The sequence below is a fragment of the Puntigrus tetrazona genome, chromosome 9 (genome assembly GCF_018831695.1).
Source record: "Puntigrus tetrazona isolate hp1 chromosome 9, ASM1883169v1, whole genome shotgun sequence".
Lineage (NCBI taxonomy): Eukaryota > Metazoa > Chordata > Actinopteri > Cypriniformes > Cyprinidae > Puntigrus > Puntigrus tetrazona.
The window spans coordinates 7,754,704-7,776,839 of NC_056707.1; the positions used below are offsets into that span (position 1 = coordinate 7,754,704).

Sequence of the window (22,136 nt, forward strand, 5' to 3'; positions counted from 1 at the left end):
TGGACAGCACAGGCTAGGCCTGTCAACACTTCAAAGGGAAGCTGTTATTTCACCCTGATCCAAGACCAGTCTTTACTATACCCAAACTCTGACCTCATCTGTGATAGGTGACACCACAGGACTGGTCTGAAGACAGTGTAAAGGAGCAACCTTTATCAAGTATTACTGTTGACAGGTCCAAGCCCCCAGTTCAAATAGTGCAGTGGTCTCAAGAGTTGAGAGATAGAGTCAGTATTCTCTAAGAGATAAGAACACGGCAGCCTGTCATTGAGGTCTTGTCAAGTGATCTATGGAACTTCTCATTGAGTGGTTGGTGATAGTGAAAAGAAGTCCAGTGTTACAAAAACAATCATGTTTTCTTCACTTCCCTGTTTTCGTTAAAAGAGAATATGATTCTCAGAATTAACAGCTCGGGAATGGAACAACACATGACTAATCATCTGACTTCAATAAGACATGACCTGAAACTGACAAGGCATCAAACGCTAAAAAAAACTTTCCCGTGCTTCCCCAGCTGCCTGCTGTCAGTGTTGAGCGTGTGCAGAGCGTCTACAGGGTGGTTGAAGTAAGAGGAGTTTATTTCGGGATCTGCAGGGTAATGCTGTGTCATTAAAGTCACTGTACTTAGTGGCGGATAGGGGCCCTCATTGGCCCTGTATTGGGTGGATCTGAGGAGATCTGTGCACAAGAACATATCTGAGAGTTTGGGTTCCTTGCATGGATGTGGAAGCTTTGATGTGCACAGAGTGGTTGGTGAGGTCTACGCTAGCATTTCTTTCTAAACCCTAAACTCTTGCTGTACCTTAGTGTCTTATTTCTGTTTTCATGTTTTTGTAAGTGCAGTGGGCTAAATTAAAGGACTCTGGATGAGCAGAGCTAGAGGGACATTGCTCTTCCTAAAGTTTGCTTTTGCTTCTCCTTTTCCCAGTGCCCCACGCATCCTACCACAAACTTCTGCTTGTTGTTCTTATTTTAACTGAGTATGTATGTGTGTGTGTATTTTCAACAGTGCATCAGTCACAAGGAAAAGAAAAACAGATGTTTTTAGTTTCTGTCAAACATCTGTCGTCATGGAACGTTTACCATTGGTTTGTTCAGTTTCTTGTATTTTTGCTCAAAGTTTGACCCCTATAACCTTGTTGATCATTCTTTGGCTTGCAAAGAAACATTTGCATTAACTCAGCCACGCATTACTATGCACATTTCCTTACATGGTTCAACTCAGCATTCCCACTTTTGTGTCTAAAGTCAAGTAGAGGGTATCAAAACTGTTACATTTCTAACATCAGTCATGTATCACCCTATGGCAGCTTATATATAATTATCATAATTATAACAGTTTCCTTCTGCTGTTCCCTTATGTTATTGCTAAATCATGGTCAATGACACCAAGGATGCTTTTTCAGATGTATTTCAGATATATTTTAGACCTGTTCTATGATTAATATATTTTCAATTTGTGAATTACATCATTTTGATATTGATATTTTGATCACTTCTAGTTGCTGCAACTGCAGGGAAAATCTAAAATAATATTTAATTACTTGAAAACCTTTTTTTGCACCAAAATCAGTCATCCAGGAAGCCACTTTGTCATGTAAACCATAAAACAATGACAATATCACTTACTAGGACTTTTTATGAAGTGTATTTTGTTAATGTCAAATGGAGTAACCGACCTAAAAATCCTTACGTACATAAAAATGTGATTCTTGCTATTGTAACTTTGTTTATAATAAAATATTTTTCGAAAATAAATGTAATAACAATGACTAACTTAAATGCTCTCAAATCTACTAAGGAACATTTTACTTCAGTGCTATTTTTTTACGTGATGGTTACACCACTTGACTTTTTGTTTTGTTTTTGGGTATAATATAGAATTGTGTTAAGGGATTTTATAGTTTTGGACACGGCTATTTGTCAGTGACCCATTGTTAAGCTTACATCGTATACCTCCTTAAAGAAATTGTCCAAACCAGCCTGTGGTTTCGCACAGCCACGAGCGTTTGACGAGCCCGTGTGGCTGTGGGCGCTTGTGTTTCTCTCGCTCGCCTTTTTATAGCGTAACTGCGGGACTAGTGGCTGGTCTTTAATCAGAGACTGGAGAGGCGGGCCGAGGTGCTGACTGTAATGCGATAGCTGCGCCCGTCCTTAATGCTATTACATCCACATGCTGCTGCCGCCGCGCAAGACTCAGCGCTCAAACGCAGAGACGCGCAGTGCCAAAGAGACAGCGCACGGAGTATCTCTATCACAAGACCTCAGTTACCGACCATCTGCACTGAAGACCTTATCCGAGCTGCCCTTTTCTGACAGTTTTCCGCCGTGGACAGTGCTTCCCACTCGAGACAGAGCGTTTGGTGCTGGATTCTGTGGGGACAAGACCGGGAAAACGCTTCATGTCAGTTGGATTTGAAGGCGAGAGAAAGCGCCGCTCACCTCACTCACGCACATGCGGCTGAAGCTCGAGGAATTCAAGCCAAAATATGTTTTAGGTCTGAACTCTGGTTTTTAAAAGAAAGTTTAGTTTTAATCGGACGTTTTTTTCCCCCCCGTTGTCGTTGCGTTTGTTTAGGATATAACTGGAGATGTTAAACAGCCAAGTCTGGGTTGAATTTACGCATACAGCGTTTTGAAGCGTATCGAGAAAGCAGGCGAAAGAAATTGTTATCGGGCTCAAGACACAAGTGGATACATCATCAGTGGACAAGAACATTTTCAAAGAACATCACAAGAAGTTCGGCGTTTCCTCTACACGCGCTGGGTGAACATCACCCAGAAAAGATGGATTTATTCACAAAGCTCTGTGGATCTTTACTTGTCTTGTGTGCGGCATTAGTTCGTGGAGAGGAGGGTAAGTTTTTTTTGTTTTGTTTTTTTGTTTGTTTGTTTGTTTTCCCGTCTGAATCAGTTTAAGTTTCCATTAACCCGCGTGCTATTACGTGTTATCGCAAAAGGAACTGCGGCCACATTAATGATGTTTCAGTTTCCATGTAATTTGGGGTATTTGCTTAGGTTTGTTTCGGTACCTTACAACTGACTGACGAAATGTGCCATATTCAATGCGTATTGTCTAAAAAATAATAATGGCATAATAATCTAAAAAAAGACAGAAAAGCGTAAAAAGACGAGGGATCCCAGAAAATAAGAGATTAAAATCACTAAGATGATGAGCCTCTTAAAAGGTTTCAAAAGGTTTTAGCGTGATGGGTGAAAGCTCACCGCGTGCGCTAGCAGTCTCCTGCCCGCTGGAGGTGACGCGCGCTCGGCGTGAGCTCCGACAGACGCCGTGCTTCATTCTGGGCTTCACCGCACGCTTCGCAACACTATTTTGTGATTGTTTACCTAATTAGCTGTGTAATATAGTTCATTGTCTTTAGGACTCCTGGTATTTTGCTTACAAACGCACAGATAAACTCTAAAGTAAATTACGCAGCGGATTCTCTTCATGCCACGAACGGGATACTAAATTAAGCCGCGTATCACTTAACCCTTAAACATGTAATATATATATATATATATATATTTGGCACACAAAGTCGTAACTCATCATTTACGGTGTTTTTCTAGTCGTAGTGTTCTTGTGTCATGGTTACTTAGTCTTGACGACTGTATTTGTGCAGCCGCGGGCACATGAAGCACCTCCAGCGACTCTCATGGAGGAACAATGTATAGAACGTACATATTCGTCTATAGGGTATACATATATAATATACGTGTGTTTGCACATATGTGTATAAACAACTAGATTATGTATTTTCATATTTTAATAGCCTTTATTTGACGTTTTTACAAACGTTTCTTGGTTCGAAAGACGGGTTTGGCATTCAAACTAGATCTTTAGCAAGTTTTATTAACCTGCCTGACTGATAAAATTCGCTTCAACTACTGATACGTTGAGATAAATCCTTAAAATGCATTTTAGCAAATCAGTCATGGTATGCCTAATAACGACGTTGCTGACCTCGAAATTTGGGTTTTGGAAATGAAAAAGCATATGTTTGCAATTTAGCGTTGATTTGGTTTAATCGATATGGTGTACAGTGCTTGTATGTCTAGGGTGAAAACTAATGCCAAACGGTTTGAAGGGGACTTTTAGAACCGGGATATCTACTGTCTCTGCGGTCATTCTATGTCTCAAATATTTTGTATGTATTCTCCTTCTTTTTTAATAACTTTTTATACTCACTTACTGTAAATATGCAATTGCAAGCAGCCTCGCAAAATAGATCCTTTTTCATTAGTGTTACTGAGTATGCATGCAAATACATAGTAACATGAACACTAATATAAATTGAGTCATTTGTCTGTTGGACCACATGAGTAATCTACTTGGAGGATTAGTTCACTTAAAAATAAATATTGTGTCATCGTTTATTCACCCTCCTGTTGATGTAAACTGCGCTCTGTGGAACACAAAAGGAGATGTTAGGTAAAACAGTTGGAACTGACAGTCTCAGTCGCCATTCACTTATATTGCATCTTTATTCCATACAATGAAAGTGAATGGAGACTGCTGAAGTGTCCTATTGTGTTTCACTGAAGAAAGTCATTAGGGTGAATGCGTTAAGGACAGAAGTGTATTTGTTTTTTTGTATACCATTCCTTATAAGTATTTGTTAGCTCTCGTTTACTCTTCTAACATTTTTTTTGGACTAGCACTAGCTTAATTTTCCAACCAAATGTCGACAGCAGTGCTGCCAGACCCAACAGATCCGTGTTGGGATCTGCACCTGATCCAAGAGAGAGCTCTCCACAGGGGTCCTTCTAAAAGCCCAGCTATCTTTCCAACACAACAACAGTGCCTTAATTAGTCCTGTTAAGCTTCAGACGGTCTAAATCAGATGGATGAATGGTTTTGAGAGAGGGAGAATGGCTTAACCATCTACTGCTGGGACAGGAAGCCCTGCTGAAGTGAGCTGGACTCAGCAGCTGATGAAGCACACGCTAAACGATAGGGGGGCTGAAGCCTCTTATTCCAGTGCGGACGGTATGTAATAAGACAGAACGGAGGAACTCTTAAGTGTCTCATCACTGTGATTAAATATCAGCTATTCATCAGCAGACGTTTACTCAGTGAAAATGAGAAACCTTATTGACTTCCGCCAGTCAGCTGCTGATATTTTCCAGCTCCTCTCCCGTGGCGGCGGTTATGGCTGCTGAGCAGATGAGCCGTGTGTGGTGATAGCATGCAGACGCATGTGAATCTACATGTTTGAGCCTGAAAGACAGCATGTCCGGATGCTCTTCCATATTTTCCCGGTGTACCTACTGGTATGAGCGCGAAGAGTTGTTGGCAAAGCCTTGGCCACCTGCGCCTGGAGGCAACGCTGCGATTGATTACATGCTTATGCAGCTGTGCAGACACACCTGACCACCTGCAGATCCCCAACACGCTCCAGAGAAACTGCAGCTACTGGAGCAAACTCGGCGGGTAGCTGCTTTGAAATCGCAGTTTAGCACACATCAGTATCCCGATAGAGACCGCCGCGTGTCGTGCCGAATTTCTGAGGGAATATGAGAGCAATTCTCTCCTGGCGCTGGTTGTTTTCCGTGGCGTATGGAGTGAATAGGATCTCTTTAAAGTTTCATCGGATCCCTGCTAAGCCCATTTGTCATGTTCGTTTTCTGCTGTTCAGTGGCCCCGAGCTTATTTCATTTTCCATGCGCACATCTTTGGTTTTATAGGCGATTGGTTCTGAGTTTCACTTTTGAGTTGTTCATCCAGCTCTTAATGTGAGTCACCTGCTTTTAGTCTGTTAGAGCTTCACTCTCTATGTGTGTGTGTGTGTGCGCGTGTGTGTGTAGCGTTAGGTTTCTTCCAGCAGCACCTCCTCTGAGCCCTTTATACTGTTGATACTGATTAAAGGCAGATGTGAACTTCTGGCAACTTTTTTTGTGTATGTTTTAGGTATTCTGTGTTCTTCTGTTCTAACACCGAGCTTGACACCAATTCCACAGATGAGACCAGGGTGATGCATTTCATGTCTAATCTCTTTAGATTACGTATATCTCAGGGCCTTCTGCAGAATAAGGAGCCATGAATAACATTTATTGTGCAAAAAATGTCCTTTGGCTATTGTCAGTAATGTAGTTTTATAAGAAGCATAGCTCACATAGAAGTCACTTTCAAACCAAGCAGCTCTCTGGAAGTCGGTTGTTGCGTAGAATTGACCAATATTAATATGAGCATTCATAACTCCGTTTCGCACAGATTCCAAATGGATTGAGCTTATTTGCCCTCATAATTCCACTCACTGAAAGTAAATGTGAACTGTAAAGTTTGATCAGCAGTCTGCAAACCACAGAGCTTAAGCAGAAATAGAAGCTTTAGTTTGAGTGATTTAGGTTTTTGCACTTTATAATCAATTTGAACTCATAAACACAACAACGACCATTATGTAAATCGTTGCCGTTTGTTGTCGTGTCTGCTCACTGCACTGTTTTTTTCTCTTTTCTGTCTCTTGTAATGGGTAATATTAGCACTCCCTCAGCAGAAAATGAGCCTGTAAATCAGCTAAAAGAAGGTCAGATATTTGTATTCGCGCCAGCAAATGCGCCGGCACTCGTTCACTCACTCTCGTGTGGCAGGCGCTGGAAAAGTGCTGAAACAGTGCTATTGGGATGAAATTCAAAACAAGCAAGAAACCCATAAATAATGCAGCTCCATTCTCGTTCCCCCACCCACCTGCTCAGCACCGTTTACAGTTACTTATGGCCCTAAAGCGAGGGGGCCGGCGGCAGGCCTACCCACCGGCAGCATCCTAAATCCTGCAGGAAGCGAGGCGCGGAGAGTCTCGTATGTGAAGAGAGGAGATGAGCGGGGTTCTGCGAAATTGACAAAGTACCGACACCGGAAGCCCTGACAGGATGAGATCTGTGGCTGTTGTTGTGTGTACTCAGCAGAACATGGTTGTGTCGAATAGTGAGTGCTGTTTGCTGAGTCTTAGGCTAAGTGAGGATGGAAGATACTATTGATTTGCACAACGTTCAAAGCTATTGATTAGTTCGGATAAGATTTGATTTTGTGAATCGAAGGAGCTCTATTAGTAGATTCAGTTTTTATTGAACAGTTTGATGTTCTGTGGTAGCATGGGGTGAGAAATCATAACCTGAGGTCTTTTTTTGGTAGGCATTGAGCTCATCTTTGGATAGTGTATCATTTCTTGTCCCAAATACTGCAGAGTCAATTTTCAGGTGCATGCAGTAATTTTTTGTTTGTTGCACTTGTTGATCTTAGACGTACACTGACACCTAGTGGTGTGGATGTAGACTTTGTGCAGTTTTTTTAAGTTAATGTTGGCATTTTGAAAAATTGGTTGTGTCAGGATTTGATTTTGGGAATCGAAGTAACTCTTGTGCGGGACTTTTACTGACACCTAGTGGTGTGGATGTAGGATTTGCACATTGTTTTTGGCATTTTTTCAACCTTGTTTCTAAAGATAAATGTTTTATTACCGGGGTTACACTGCGGTCATGTGGTTCAAAATGTCTGTCCCCATAAGGTGATCTGTTCCATTTAAAATTAAGCTATTATTAGCTTTTATTATTAATCTCATGCAAGTGAACATGTTTTAAACACAAGAACTATTCATTTCTTTATGCTTTCTGAAAGCTCTTTAATAGTCCACCTTCTGAACCAAGTTCAGTGAAATAAAATCGTGTTTTATGTTTTACATTTTACATTTCAATTCCCCAACACATAACTTTCATCTGTACTTGGTGCACAGCAAATCATTCACCAGAACAGCAAACACAGTCACACATATACACACAAGCACACACACGCTGTTGATTCTGGCCCATTCGCCAGGGCTGCATACTGCTGTGATAGCATGTGGCAGAGACTGTAGATGGATAGACTCCTTTAGCAGTACAGACACAATAATTCATGAGGCCACCACACACAGCAACACAACACTACTGCAGTATCTGTCGCTCTCTCTGCTCGGAGCGGAAATGAATCTCTGCACTGTCAGACCGGTTCTGTTGAGGCCTAGAGCTTAGGGAGGAAGAACACCTCCTAATGAGACCCGTCAGCCTGTCGACCCTCCTTTCTGCAAGCACACGCATACACAAAACAAAACGAACCGACCCGGAACATATGAGAAAGTGATGGTGCCGGGATTGTTCAGATGCAGCCTACAGGAGTGTGTTTAGTGTATTTACTAGTTCAACTAGGCTAGTCAGTGGGTTAGCTGAAAGACTAGTCAGAATGTTTCAGGTTGGTGAGCTGATGCTTTTACGTAAAGACGCACTGTTGTGTTGGAAAACAGCTGGACGGGGCGCAACAGACTGGAACAGAGCACAGGGGTCTCAAGATGCGTTTCTAAAACTTGGGCTATTTTTAACTTGACATGCTGTCTTAAAAATGCAGTGCCAGTGATGGGACACTCAGAAAAACAGCATGAGATCCGACGCATCTGCATTTGCGTGTCTGTAGCATTGGTGTTTTAGAAAGAAAGAATTTAAAGACTTTTGTGAGATGGTTTTTCCATGCAAACTGTTTAGCAGCCACAGCACCATCAAAAATCAAAATCATTAAATATCAAGCACCACGATACTTGTACCACGAAAATTTTAACTATTACAAATGTAATAAAATATAAATATTTTACACAAAGATAAACTAATCTGTTAGACATTTAGTTTAGTCAACCACAGTGACCAATCTCTGATATAAAACACTGCACTTTCGAAACAATGATTAAATTCAGTTGTTGTTTGGCTGTTTAGTACTAAGTTTATAATTTGAGGCAAGATGCGTTATTTTTTTATGTTTGGTGGTACGTGATAACTTTATTATTTGTTTACTGTTGAGGGGCAGCAAAGTTTTAAATCCATTTCAGCACTGTACGCACCATAGTCTATTAAGACGCATTTTTCTTGGTTTTGTCGCAGTATTCTTTGAATGCAGTGTAAATCTGGAAGGTATGAAGAGGTCGCATCCTACCACATCAATCTTGTTTTCCGACGGTGAGAAAGTCGATGACTGAGTGCGAGAGATCAAGTGTGCAATACAGATGAGTTGTAATTGTTCACAGAAAGCGCTGTGGAAACCAGCCACAGACCTCAAACTGTCAATCAAAGCCCTCACTTCCTCTGAACTCCTTCCCAGCGTCCCCACTGGGCCACTATGTGTGACGCTAGAACATCAGCTCTGTGCATGTTGGTTGCGGTGTATTTGTTGTGAATTTCAATTAACGGCAGCAAAGTGTGTGCCCTAAGTCCATCCTTGCTTGGGCCACTGCTGGTGTAAGATGAGCGGGACCACACGGAATCCGTCACCACAGAATTCCAAAGATTCCCACAGAATTGGAACGCCTGTGATCTGCCGAGTCCTACACATTTTGGATTGCAGTGCTTTCAACTGCAGTTTGATTGTCGTGCAAGACTAATGTTTAAAGAAACAGTTGACCCTGAAATGATGATTTTGTTCAGTCAACCTTTCCGTAGAGCCCAAAGAAGACATTCCGAAGAATGTTTCAAATGCTTTTATCCATAAAATATGTTGAAAACATAACTGAACTCCACGGACTTTCTCTGCATCAGCAAGAAAAGCTCTAGAAACATTCTTCAAAATATCTTCTTCAGGCAAGTTCCTGAAGCCATCTTGAATCATTCAGAGCCTCCGCGCCTTAAAACATTTATACGCCGCCTCTCCTCAAACATGTGAGTTTGGTGCGCGCTGACATCGTAGCGCGCTAGCAGAGGTTAAACAGCTGTGCCTCAATACTATGATCAGAGCAATAATGAATGAGAGCCATATCAATTATTTGAGCTGTGGGAGCCGAGGGCTTGTTCGGGAAGAGAATGGTAAACACAGGCAGGGGAGAGAGAGAATGAGCGCACTATCTATGCGCTTTCCACACAGAAAGGCATCTTTGTGACTGATCACAGCATTGGGTTGATCTTTGACCTCACGCAGACACACTTCCTGTCACTGAATAGCTTGTCATGTGTGATAGAGTGGTTTTCATTCTGGAGATACTGTTGAAGATTGTGTCTTAATGTTTGCAGATTGCTTGTCAGTGATATAGTTGTATACCAGATGACAGCTGGGACAAGTGCGTTTGACACTGGACACAGCAGATTCTTTGATTTCTCCGTTTGTGTTGATTCGTATTAAACGTCGAGGCACAGAACAAAAGCCTTTAGTTGCCAAGTCATGACTGCTTCACTTATTGACTAGCAGAGGTCAGCTATTCCTTTCACTCAATTAGAATCTTTTGTGTCATATTGATTCATGTGTACTGAATCACTTCAAACAGCTGAAAAATGGCCATTGAGTCGCATCTAAAGTCCTTTAGTATGATTCAATTTATATAAATACACTATGTTAGACACGTTTCAAAATTCACTTCATTTGAGTGAAGCTGAATCATATTTCACTTCTCATATTCACAGAGTTGTGTGGTGGGAATTTGGATGCCAGTGACGCAGGATACATCACGACACCCGGTTACCCGCTGGAGTACCCTCCCCACCAGAACTGTCGATGGGTGATCACGGCACCCGAACCGTCCCAGCGTATCGTCCTAAACTTCAACCCGCACTTTGAGTTGGAGAAACTGGACTGCAGGTGAGCAGAAAAGATTCAGAGGCTTTGCGTAGCTGGGGTATATTTGTAGCAATAGCCAAAAATATATTGTATATATTGTATTTCTTTTACGTCATAAATAATTAGGATATTAAGTAAAGGTTATGTTCCATGAAGATATTTAGTAAATTTCCTAACATATATTAAAACAAAATTTTTGATTAGTAATATGAACTGCTAAACTTTAAAGGTGATTTTCTCAATATTTAGATTTTTTTTTTGCACCCTCAGATTCACTTATGACTGGTTTTGTAGTCCAGGGTCACATATAGGAAGAAACAATGCATTTATAACCATAACCGATTCATAAATGAAAGTATATCAAGTCTGTATACACAAGAGGCATCAAGGCAATCTTGTTTAATTTCTTTCATATAATAAGTGATATTTTATTAATTTTGCTTTAAAAAGAGTTGATTAGGAAAGACTGCTGATGTTTCTTGCGTAGTGATTATTGGAGCCTTCCTGTGATACCCTGCGGAGCCTGGCTCTAGTCGACATTACACACACTTTAATTAAATATCCTATAAACAAAGCTTCATCACACATTTCTGGAAAACGTGCAGGCTTGAGCTCGGTTTCACCAGCAGCTGTTCCAACTCCTCCCTCTATTGGACAGCAGCAGAAATGCACGGGGTCAGGTTTGGAGTTTCCCTGTATTTTTACAGTTTGGGTGGATTTGTTTTAAAGCGTGATTCGTAAAGTGGGAGAAATTCGTTGGGAAATTAGCAATCGCTAGTGAAGACTTTGACATCCATGAGTCATGTTTTACAAACCCTTCTCGGCAGAGCCACAAAGCCTGTCACAACCTGCCACTTCCAGCTCTCTCACTCTACTCACTGAATATTGCCCTTTGTCCTTTTGGCATTTATTAACATTTTGGATCTATTAATTATACATAGAAGTGTTTTTAAAGAGAGATTTATGGGATGGTTTTTGACATTCCTTTGTTGAAATTGGAGCATTAATTTTTCAGAAGCTTTTGTTGAAAGTGTCTTCACTGAGCACTTCCAGTGAGCACAGCAACAGAGAGAGAGAGAGAGAGATCAAAAGACAGAGACAAGAAAAGTCTGATATGTGTTTCATTCTAGCACTTTGCTTACTCCTTAGTGGTTTATGCACAGGATAGTACTGTTGTTATTTTTGTATCTCGTTCTCACTCCACCCTCGGCTTGATTGACAGAAGATGCGGCACGTTCCATTACATCACACATCCTTTTTCCCGTGCTTTCCTCCCACAGGGGGATTTCTTTGCACGTCCATTAGTAAACAGAACTCAATATTGAATCAGACACATTGCTACATTTGGAAAAGAGAACAGTGGACAGTTTCCCAGTAGTTCTCAGGTTAACACAAGCAGTTCTAAGACTTTAAACAGATGTCTCTTTTTTTAACCTTTTGTCTTTACTCCCATCTGCCGCTCTTCTACAAATGTTCAGACTAGATTTTTACATCTTTTGAAGACAATGTGAGCACTGTTTTTCTTGTTGATAGCATGATGCTGAGTGATTGCTGCGTTGGTTAGGCATCAACACTTATAATGTGTGTTATTCTATGTTGAACAATATTATACATTTAAAAAAAAAAAAAAAAAAAAAAAAAAATATATATATATATATATATATATATCTTCCTATTTATCAAATGTGTATATATATATATATATATATATATATATATATATATATATATATATATATACACACACACACACACACATTTGATAAATAGGAAGATAAAGATAGTTTAAAAAAATAGTATTTAATCCAATTAAATACAATAGTTTAATACATATATAAATTGTTAATATTTAATTATATTTAAATTATTTTCTTAATTTTTTTTTTTTTTTAATACTAGTTTTACAATTTGATGATTCTGACCCTGTTTTTCACCTTTTTATCTATCTCTCTCAGAAGCCCTGTGACCATTTAAAACACATAAAGGTTAAGTATGGCTATTTACAGCCTATGATTTCAGTGTAGTGCATAAAGATGGAAGCTACTGTTATGTCTGATCTGGAGACCTCGTAAATGCACAAAAGATATATCAGTCTCTTCTCGGCTAAAAACATCACCCTAGCTCTCTTGTTTTTTTAAACTCCCTGACTTGTTCCCTGCTGCTTTTCTAGTGATTATTGTTTTTGTCTCTTGGCCAGGCAGTTATATTAAAGACAAAGTCGGGACTAAGTAGTTCTTTTGGGAATCCAATACAATCTCTATTGTTATGCCTAGTAAACACCAAGCACTTCTTTAATAAACAAGTCGTAAAATGATGTATCCATTAACATGCTTAAACACAACCATCTCTGGATTGTCGCATTAGCTTTGGAAAATACGCAACGCCATACTGGAAGGTGTTACAACTAACTCCTTGTGAAGTGGACGGATCATTTAATTCTGTTGTCGAGACGTACAGCCGCAGGGCAGGGTGGAGCGAAACAGACTTTGTAACATTGTAATATTCGATATAATTCCAAAGAAAATTACATTTAATATCAGCTGTAGTTTTGGGTGTGTGCAGTGTTATAGCGTTGTATGTATCAAGCTCTCAGCCTTCACACATATTGTGGTATAGACACTTTGGGAAGGCTATTTATTTGATCTATGTTGATCCCGAGGTAGTAACAGCTCAGTATCTTTCCACTGGACACCAAACCAGCTCCATCAGCAGCTAAGCGCTGTACTTAATTTATTTAACCTGAAGCGTTTTTCCTGTCAGATATGATTATGCAGCTCAGGGATCATATCCTGGCATCACAGTTCTAACTGACAGATGTTTATATGCACACATGCTGAAAACTGGCTGCGCTACAGGGTTTCCCCTTTGACCTCATGAAGTTTAGTCTGCTCGTCTGCCACCACACCCTTATGTTTCATCTTTCCACTCATTTCTCCTTCAACTCTGTCATAACCTCCCTTTTTTGTCCTTTCTTTCTACTTTGGTCTGTAATTCTCACTCCTCCACCCATTTGAAAAGAGCAGCTCTTACTAACAACAATTTCCATACTGGTCTAGGCTGGTTTGGATTAGAAACAAAGGTAGTTGACTAAGGAGTTGTTAGGCTAGTTAAATTTAGTACATGCAAAACACAATGATATCCAATGATTCTTCCATTTCCCGCTCACTTGTTCCCTCTTTCTTTCCCCTCATACATTGCATCTGATTAAAATGAATCATCTCCTAAGGCACAGCTCATTCTCAGCATTGCTTTATTTCACATTCCCTATTCAGCTCTCTCTCTAATCACACATAGATGAAGTAAACAGTGTTGATAGTCCAGCCACACTGTCACTGCAAACACTTCCTCCACAGATTTTCCAGCGCTCTGCAGCGACTGAAGGGCTCCCAAACAGTTACTAAAGCAAAGGATGCCACTTTGGAGGCAATACCTCTTTCCAAAACTTTGACACGAATCCAGTGTTTAGAGCAGCAAGGGACAACCAACTCAAAAGCGATGTTAGTAGAAGCTAAAGTTAGCATGTTGCTAAGCTAACAGTGTGATACTCTAATAAGCTTTGCAATACAGAGCACACTTATTTTCTTCAATACTTTTAAGAGTTTGTAACATTTCTGTTGTTGTAGTGTGTATTGATTATTATTGCATTAAATGTATTATTGGTATATTTTAGATAAAATAGATTAATACAACTACAGTGGCTTTTATGTAATAAATACGTGATATAAATTTGTCTAAAATAATATATTTATAATTTAGAGATCAGTATAATTGTCTCTCTATGCCTTAATAAACCATACAATTGAGCTATAGTGAGCTGCCTATGTAGTAGGCAGCATCACGAGTGCACTAATTATCCTTCCTACCTCTTGGAACAGATTTTGTGTCTGTAGCTCATCTTTAAATGGTTTTGGAGCGCAGCCATTAAGGTCACGAAAAGGATGAGTAGAAAAAGATAGAGGATAGAAGTGCACCATTTATTCCTGTTGCCGGAGAGTGTGATGAAATCCAGAGCACTCTGGCATATCAGTTGGATGACAAGGACCAGATGTAATGCTGGAAAAAAAATAAATCTATCAAAGTTACAGGTATGGCTCAGCGCTTACACGAAAGACACCGTTTCACTTGTCGTACCGGATTCATTCGAATTCAACGGATTGTTTCATGGCTTCTTGGCACAGCATCAGATGTGTCCCACTCCTAAAAGTTATAAATAGATTATTGTGGAATAAATATAATAAGCATGGGTTGATTTATCATGATATATCTGTAATGCAATCAGCAAAGCTGCTCGACTGAATGACATGGGTATAGAAACAGGGCTGAGCAGGTTGAAGCCATGGTTCTCTCTCTCTCTCTCCTGTACCACTCTCTTACTCTCTCTTTCATCTTTATCTGTTTTTCTCCTTCCCCACTCTTTACACTTTCTTTTCCTCCCTCTGGCACAGTGTTCCAGTTTTTGATGTTATCTAATCATCATACTAATACACAAGGAATGGATATTCCATTCTCCCCTCCGTCCCAGGGATTTTATTAATTCAGTGATAACATTCCTGAGGCTTCCAGAATGCGTGATTGACATTTAACATATAGGTTATGTAAAATGTATATACTGTACGCTGCAAATACTCTAATATTATGTTGGACTGCTTTTAGCTTCACTAATTCATTGTATCAGTAAGCTTCTGTAATGTCACAGCAACTATTCGCATCTGGAGTTGCATGAATTTTTTACCAATATCTTGTATTGATGATGGGAGAGTCTGACCACTGCGCATAGTCTAATCTCACATCACAAATATTCTCAATGGGGTGAAGGTCTGGACTCTGTGGTGCCCATTCTATGTGCTTCCACAACAACTCTTTCACAATTTGAGTCTTTACAGTTACAAAAACAGTATATTCAGTATATATATGTATATATATATACTCTTCATTCTTTGGGCACATAACATTGCTGAACCTAGACTTGGCCAACTGCAGCAACCCCAGATCATAGCACCTGTTTGCTTAGTTAAATCCAAGTGGGGACCTTTGTGTTTTTGTTTGTGTGTTTGTGTACGTATATATTTTGCTTAATTAGAAAGTAATATAGAACTTTTAAATCTGCTGTTTATCAGTGACGTATACTTACACAACAATAAAGAAATTATCAGTTTATATCAGCTATAAATTGTAAAATAGTTTTTTTTTGCATCGGTTGATTTTATTTATTTATTACAAATCAACTGTACTACAGTACACAAGTGTTTCAGAGCACATTTACAGTAGCACAGGTCTCACTCTTGCTACACTCAGTAGAGCCGAGGCCTCAGCGTTCAGTGACGTCTCTATACTGTCTTCTTTGATGAGGGATATCCGAACTGACGATCGCCCGAGAGCATTTTTAGACCTCTCAACTCCGGCCACATGCAGAGCCATGATCACAGACCCCGGGACACCCCACCGTCTCCAGCTGGGGAGCGGAGACAGCTGCCTTTGTTTTCTGTAGTAACCTCATGGGGGACGATGGTGATACTACAGTACGTACAGACTAGCCTCTTAGTTGCTCATGACTGACGTTGAGCGCCTATGAAAGGAACAATTTTACACAGCAGTTTCCCCCACTGTCTCCCGGCGTGGGGCTTTATCCGTGATAGATTTGACAAATGAACACGTCTAACCTCACAGCTAGATTTCCTCTCGAGTGAGGCCAACAGTAGCGGATGATATCATCACTCGGTGCGGCTCCCCGGGGGTGCTTCTGATCAATGCGAGTTTTCCGCTTGTAATGAAGAATCGATGGATGGTGTGAAGCCGGACAGGACTCAGGGGGGTCACGCAGGTCTCCCATACATATCACATCATTCTCAGAGCGCGGGCTTAGCTGTTATGACCGTTATGAGTTGCTGTACACTTAGAAATGACAGCATATGTTCAGTCAAAACTGGGTGTATATAGCAGAGGATTTTCATTCTTTATTATATTCTCTGGCATTTCAGATTGCAGTAACAACTCTACCTCCGTTTCTTTCTTCATACCTTTCCTGGTTTTATGAGCAAATAAATGGTCGATCTGAGCGCGGTCTAGGAATGCCCTGGGACAAGCAGTTAACATTTTAGAGCCACTTTCAGTATTTTAATTCTTCCACTGGGTAAGATTGAGGTTTTTAGGCAAAGCCTGTGATTATTTACTTTCAATCAAAGAGGCGTGCTTTTCTCTTGCAGCAAATCTGAATCTCTTCATCTAAATCTAAGATATTTTAAAATGTGTGCAAACATGATATCTATTGTATGTCTGTGCTGTCCAGTATGTGTACAAGTTAGTGGCTAATGCTGTGTAAAGTGGTTTTTGATGAAAAGTGATTACATGAAAATCCAACTAAATTCCAGTGGAGCATTTACTCGAAGCCACTTATTTTAAAACATGCTCTAGGAGAGTATTTATGGTTTTCTAACTGGTTTTGTCCAACAAGTCCCAGATTTTGCTTTGGATATCAAATGAGAGCTCAACATAATACCAATCATTGCTCTTACTGAATGTTGTTTGGGTTGTGTTTTCATTTGCATTTCATTTCTTTTATATCACACAACCTAGTCATGTTGACTTCCAAGTCACAAATGAAGTTGTGACAAAATACCATAGAGTTTGATAGAGACCATAGTCGGAAAAGTAACAATGTTTGACTCTCATTGGCAGTATGTTGCTATATTTTTGCTAAAAAACAAATAGTCTCACAATTGTGTCAGCTTAAATGTGTGCATTCGCCTTGTTAGTTGTCTGGATCTGCAGGGGACGTCTGATGCTTGATAGGTTTGTGCAGGTGTGAAAAAGTGCCCTGGCTCATAGATACAACGCGTGAAAGGCAATTAACATGCGGTTCTGATGGTGGAGGAGGGAGACATCTGCAGATACTTACTACTGTGTTCAAGTCAAACACACACACACACACACACAAGCTCAGGGTGCCAAAGCCTGTGTTTACCCTAATTTGCTGGTGTAAAGTAAAAGTGAAAACAAGCAAGAAGAAAAACAAGCGGAAAAGTGGCCAGCAGAGTAAACAGAATCAGTCTGAACCGGTGGAGTTTATGTAATACGAACACATTTTTTGGGGTCGGTCAACAATGCCAGCATTCTTACCCCAAAGAGATTCACCATAGTAACAACATTCAGTAATAAGATCCATGAAAATTAAATTACCCTCACATCCAAAGCAAATACAAGCCAGTGTTTGTGTTGTTTTTCGGTGTCCATGTGACTGTAATGGTCTCACACAGCATGCCTCCTTAGTGTTAGGTGAATGCTGTTTTTGTAGGAGGGTTTGTCTTTGTTAATTAGCGACAGAGATGAATCAGGAAAAGTGAGAGTAACTTTTAACTCTGTACTGATTTGAGACGAAACGCGTCTGCAATTTCAAAAGAGAACAAAATACAGTGTGTGGTTGTGTTTTATGTGTCCTGAAGTTTATTTAGGAGTGTTTGTGTGTGTTTTAGGCTGGTTAAGGACAGCTGCTGGCGTCTGTCAGATGTTTCCTCTGTACTTTCATCTTTCTGGCTGTCATGTTTTCATGCTTTATCACAGAGTGGCCTGTCATTTTGAGGAAAGAGACAGAAGTGCGGGGTTGAGGTGGGACGTGTTATCAAAGGCACTGAGGAGGCCTGTACAAATGTTTGATTGGAGGGTGTTTGGTCGCTTCAGCTCCTGCAGATATCCTTCTTTATTGTTATAGACTCTGTAAACCCGAGAAATACAAGACAAACAGACAGGGTTGAAAGAATTAAGATGCTAATATGCTCCAGACAAATTTTGAATACTAAAAGACGGAGAGTTAAAAAAAGTTTAAGTTAGAATATAGAAATAGGAATTTGTTAGATTTAAAGAATTTTTACAAACAGATGGAATTTTTTTAATATATATATTTAAATAGAAAATTATTTTAACATTACTTTTTACTGTATTTTGGTCAAGCAAAATGCTTTGGTGAGCATAAACCAAAAAAAAAAATACAAATCTGGTAACATTTTAGAACACATATATTTATTATTACTTAAGTGTCTTGCCTCAATAATTTGCTTCTTATTAATAGTTAGTAACATAGTTGTAGGTGCTTTTATAAGTACTAATAAACAGCCAAAATGCTGGTATTATGCATGCTAATAAGCAGCTAGTTGATAATGAGAACTCTTTAACGGTAGTGTATTTTAAACCGTACTAAAGCAAAAAACTTCATTATCACCCTAACATGTTCAATAAGCATTTAGCAAGCAAACCATATTATTTAATGTTTCATTTGTGTTTTTAATACTTTTTAGGAGACACCTATGAGACTTGAGGCAGCACATCAATGAATCATAACTGAGAACTCCATTAAGTCTCCCAAACTATGACGGAGCAATGCATTTGTCCTCTAGGAATACGCCGAATAAATATGTCAGAGGAGAGAAGGCATAGTTTCTTCAAGTCAAGGCTCATTGATTTCTCTGTCTCTGCACTTGTCTCTTGAGTTGGAGCAGTGTTTTAGACAATGACTCTCTAGCGCTGAAGGGTACAGATGTTCGGAGGGTCCACAGGCTTGCTGATTTGGTGGTTAAATGAGGCACAGCTTGCTCTGTGGAGTCACGCTCTTCTGCTAGTACAGCTACATAAACCTCAGCCTTATTAACACGACAGCACTGTGCTAAGTAGCAGCGCTTTTTTACCCTCGCTGCCTGCCAGCTGGACCCAGAATCACTTCTGTCTGATGTGTTATTTTAAAAAGAAACACTTTGATTCACTTTTTTTCGAAAGTGAGATAATACACCTTGTATTGGCTGTCTTTTTATTTCTCTCTTTTACTCATTCTGGATCTGTTTTTAATTTACCTGCCATCAGGTCAATTTTTAAAAGCTTTTCAGAGGTAGAATCTATTTAGTAACCAGGCAGAACATGTTAGGTGTGTATAATTGCCATAGTTTCATAGTTAATTGAGATCAAACACCTTTTAACCACAATCCTGTTGTAATTTCTTCTGGTAAAGCTGTTCATATCTTGAGAGTTGACAGGGGGGGAAAAACTAAACAAGAAAAGATCAAACTCATTATGTAGCAGTGGCAGAACAGATAGACCTTTAACACTGTGTTGTGTGTCTGTTCTATCTAATGTGTTTACAGTCATGCAAAAATCTTTTAATTGCTTTCTGTGTGGAAACGGTTTACTGTTCTTTTTTTTTAATCTGTGTCAGTTAATATTGGTTATAGAGTATATCAGATATTAAATCGTGCATATTCATTTTAAGCTATAAACACTATAAAATAATTAGCAAACACTACAAGTAATTTTAAGTAATTTTTCATACGATGTATTATCATTTTGCGATGTCTTAATTTGCTTGTAGCAGTTAAAATGACAGATTCGTTTTTTATTTTTATTTCATTTGAAAAAAATAGTATGATTTATCGGTTATTGGCCATAACATGAAATAATCGTCTGTATCAGACAGTGTTTTTTATTTCATTTTTCATACTGTGTATTATCGTATTGCAATGTCTTAATTCGTTTGCAGCCGTTAAAGTGACTGATTTTATTTTTACCCTATTTAGACTAAATAGTATGATTATGCTTGTTTTCAATCATCGGTATTGGACAGTGTTTCTAGCACACCATCTGGTAACTATTCCCAAATAGATATCCGCACAGCATTGGAAACATTTCAATTTAACGGTTGCCTAATGCCCTTGACCTCTTGTATAAAATCTCCGCGTTTGGTCTTCTTCATAGGTATGACTTCATTGAGATCCGGGATGGGAACACGGAGAGCGCTGATCTGTTGGGCAGACACTGCAGTAACATCGCACCTCCCGCGATCATCTCCTCGGGCCCCGTTCTGCACATCAAATTCGTCTCTGACTACGCCCACCAGGGGGCAGGGTTTTCGCTGCGCTATGAAATCTATAAGACAGGTAAGCCCGTGCTACCCAGCAGGATGTAGTTTATCAAAAACAACACAGTGCCAAAGCCTCGCCTGCTGTTTACGCATCTCTCCTGTGTGCTTTAGGCAGGAGTCTCCTGTTCAAGCACTTGTACTAACAAAGCATTTACAGTGTGGGTAGAGTTCATGTAGGTCCGCTGAGCCTGTAGAGAAAGCAGGATTTCTGTGTTTCTCTTAACACGTATCACAAATTCTTCCTTTCACACAGGAAACACGTACCTCACCTCTTCCTTTATCTACCCACCATTCCTTGCAGCATGGGCTTCTATGTGTCAAATCCCACCTGCCTGGTGTTGATTGGCTTTTGTCAGTCGGAGGGAAGAGTCCACATTGGTCAGTGTGGTGTCAATAACAGCCCGCCATTTTTATTGCTTGCGGTGTAGAGGTGTAGCTTCCCTTTTGTAAACTGGAGGGAAAGGCTCTGATTGGGGAATTCAGAAGCAGGAAGACGGGATTACCATTTATGACAAGTTCCAAATGGCTTTTATGGATTGGAGGGAAAAGCTGCGATTGGGTATTGGATCAAATGCAGTAGGTCACTATAATCTCCTTTGGAGTGGTTTTATAGTTTGAGGTTGTAGAAAGGTTGTGCACCGTTTAGAATGCCTTTTAAATTGCAATTGAGCAACCGCCTCCTTAGTTACTGTTGCTATGTCCGACAAACCATACCACTCTCACACTACACATGTTCTCGCACATTTAAAAAATACATCACGGAGCAAATTAATATGTTGCTATAGTGATTCAGTATAAATGGCGTATGTTATATTTACTAGTTAAATAGTCAATGCACACCATGTTTTTTTAAGTTTAAGCCCACCAATGTTAATTTGCTCTCCTGTCTGTTTGTTTGTCTGAATTTTGAGTGAGATATTAAACAGGATGCCTAATTACAATTTGAATGTGAATATATAAAGAAAATCTAAATAATTGAAAGTTTTTTTAATTTTTTTACTGCGAAACCAAAGTTTATTCATTTTTAAAGGTTTTGGGAGAAAGTAATAAATTAAACCTTTAAATTGAATGGATGGATAGATAAATGGTTAGATGTATGATTAAATAGGTTTTGTGTGTTCTGTGTATTTTAGAATTTTTTTTATATTTCTTCATACTTAATGATATAAGTTTATTAAACTAGGGTGAATGAACATTTTGTTTTTATAGAATACATTTCCTGCATTTTTGGAAATTTAAATGTCAATTATAAAATATGCAATTATTCGGACCACTCCTAATTCACGAATTAAAACGAACCAATTTTTCTATTCTAAACTCATTTTTTCTCCCACTTTTGGATGCAGTGATGTTATTGGTGGTCTGCGCAACTGGCTATAGCTGTTTTGATTATTATGTTTTGATACGTAATAAGCATTTGCTGCTAGCAGTGAAATCACTTTGGGTTGTTTTGTTGCGGCGGTATGCGTAAACCATGTTTGAGCGGCCAGATATTCTGTAGCTGACCTCTGGTGCCTTCTTACACTGTACGATTTCTCTCTCCTTCACGGAGCCTGGTCGGCACGCACCGGCACAAATTCAGATCAAGGCGGCTGCTGGCGGGCAAAATAAACAGCGTGGAGACATCCCTTGTTCCTTTTTCAACCTTCTGAAAGCATTCCGAGAATGCCTCTT

At 39.6% G+C, this 22,136-nt stretch overlaps 1 protein-coding gene across 2 annotated transcripts in view; it reads left to right on the top strand.

Moving 5' to 3' along the window:
• Positions 1–2,070: 2,070 nt before the first annotated feature.
• Positions 2,071–22,136, top strand: part of nrp2b (neuropilin 2b) — a 65,121-nt gene continuing 45,055 nt past the window's right edge. Inside the window, exons 1-3 of one of the 2 annotated variants that reach the window (XM_043248785.1) lie at positions 2,071–2,857; positions 10,411–10,585; positions 20,297–20,478. In XM_043248785.1, coding sequence (XP_043104720.1) covers positions 2,788–2,857; positions 10,411–10,585; positions 20,297–20,478 — 427 coding nt within the window. In that variant the 5' untranslated portion in view covers positions 2,071–2,787. The remainder of the gene's footprint in view (positions 2,858–10,410; positions 10,586–20,296; positions 20,479–22,136) is intronic. The other variant, XM_043248784.1, reaches the window with a different exon arrangement.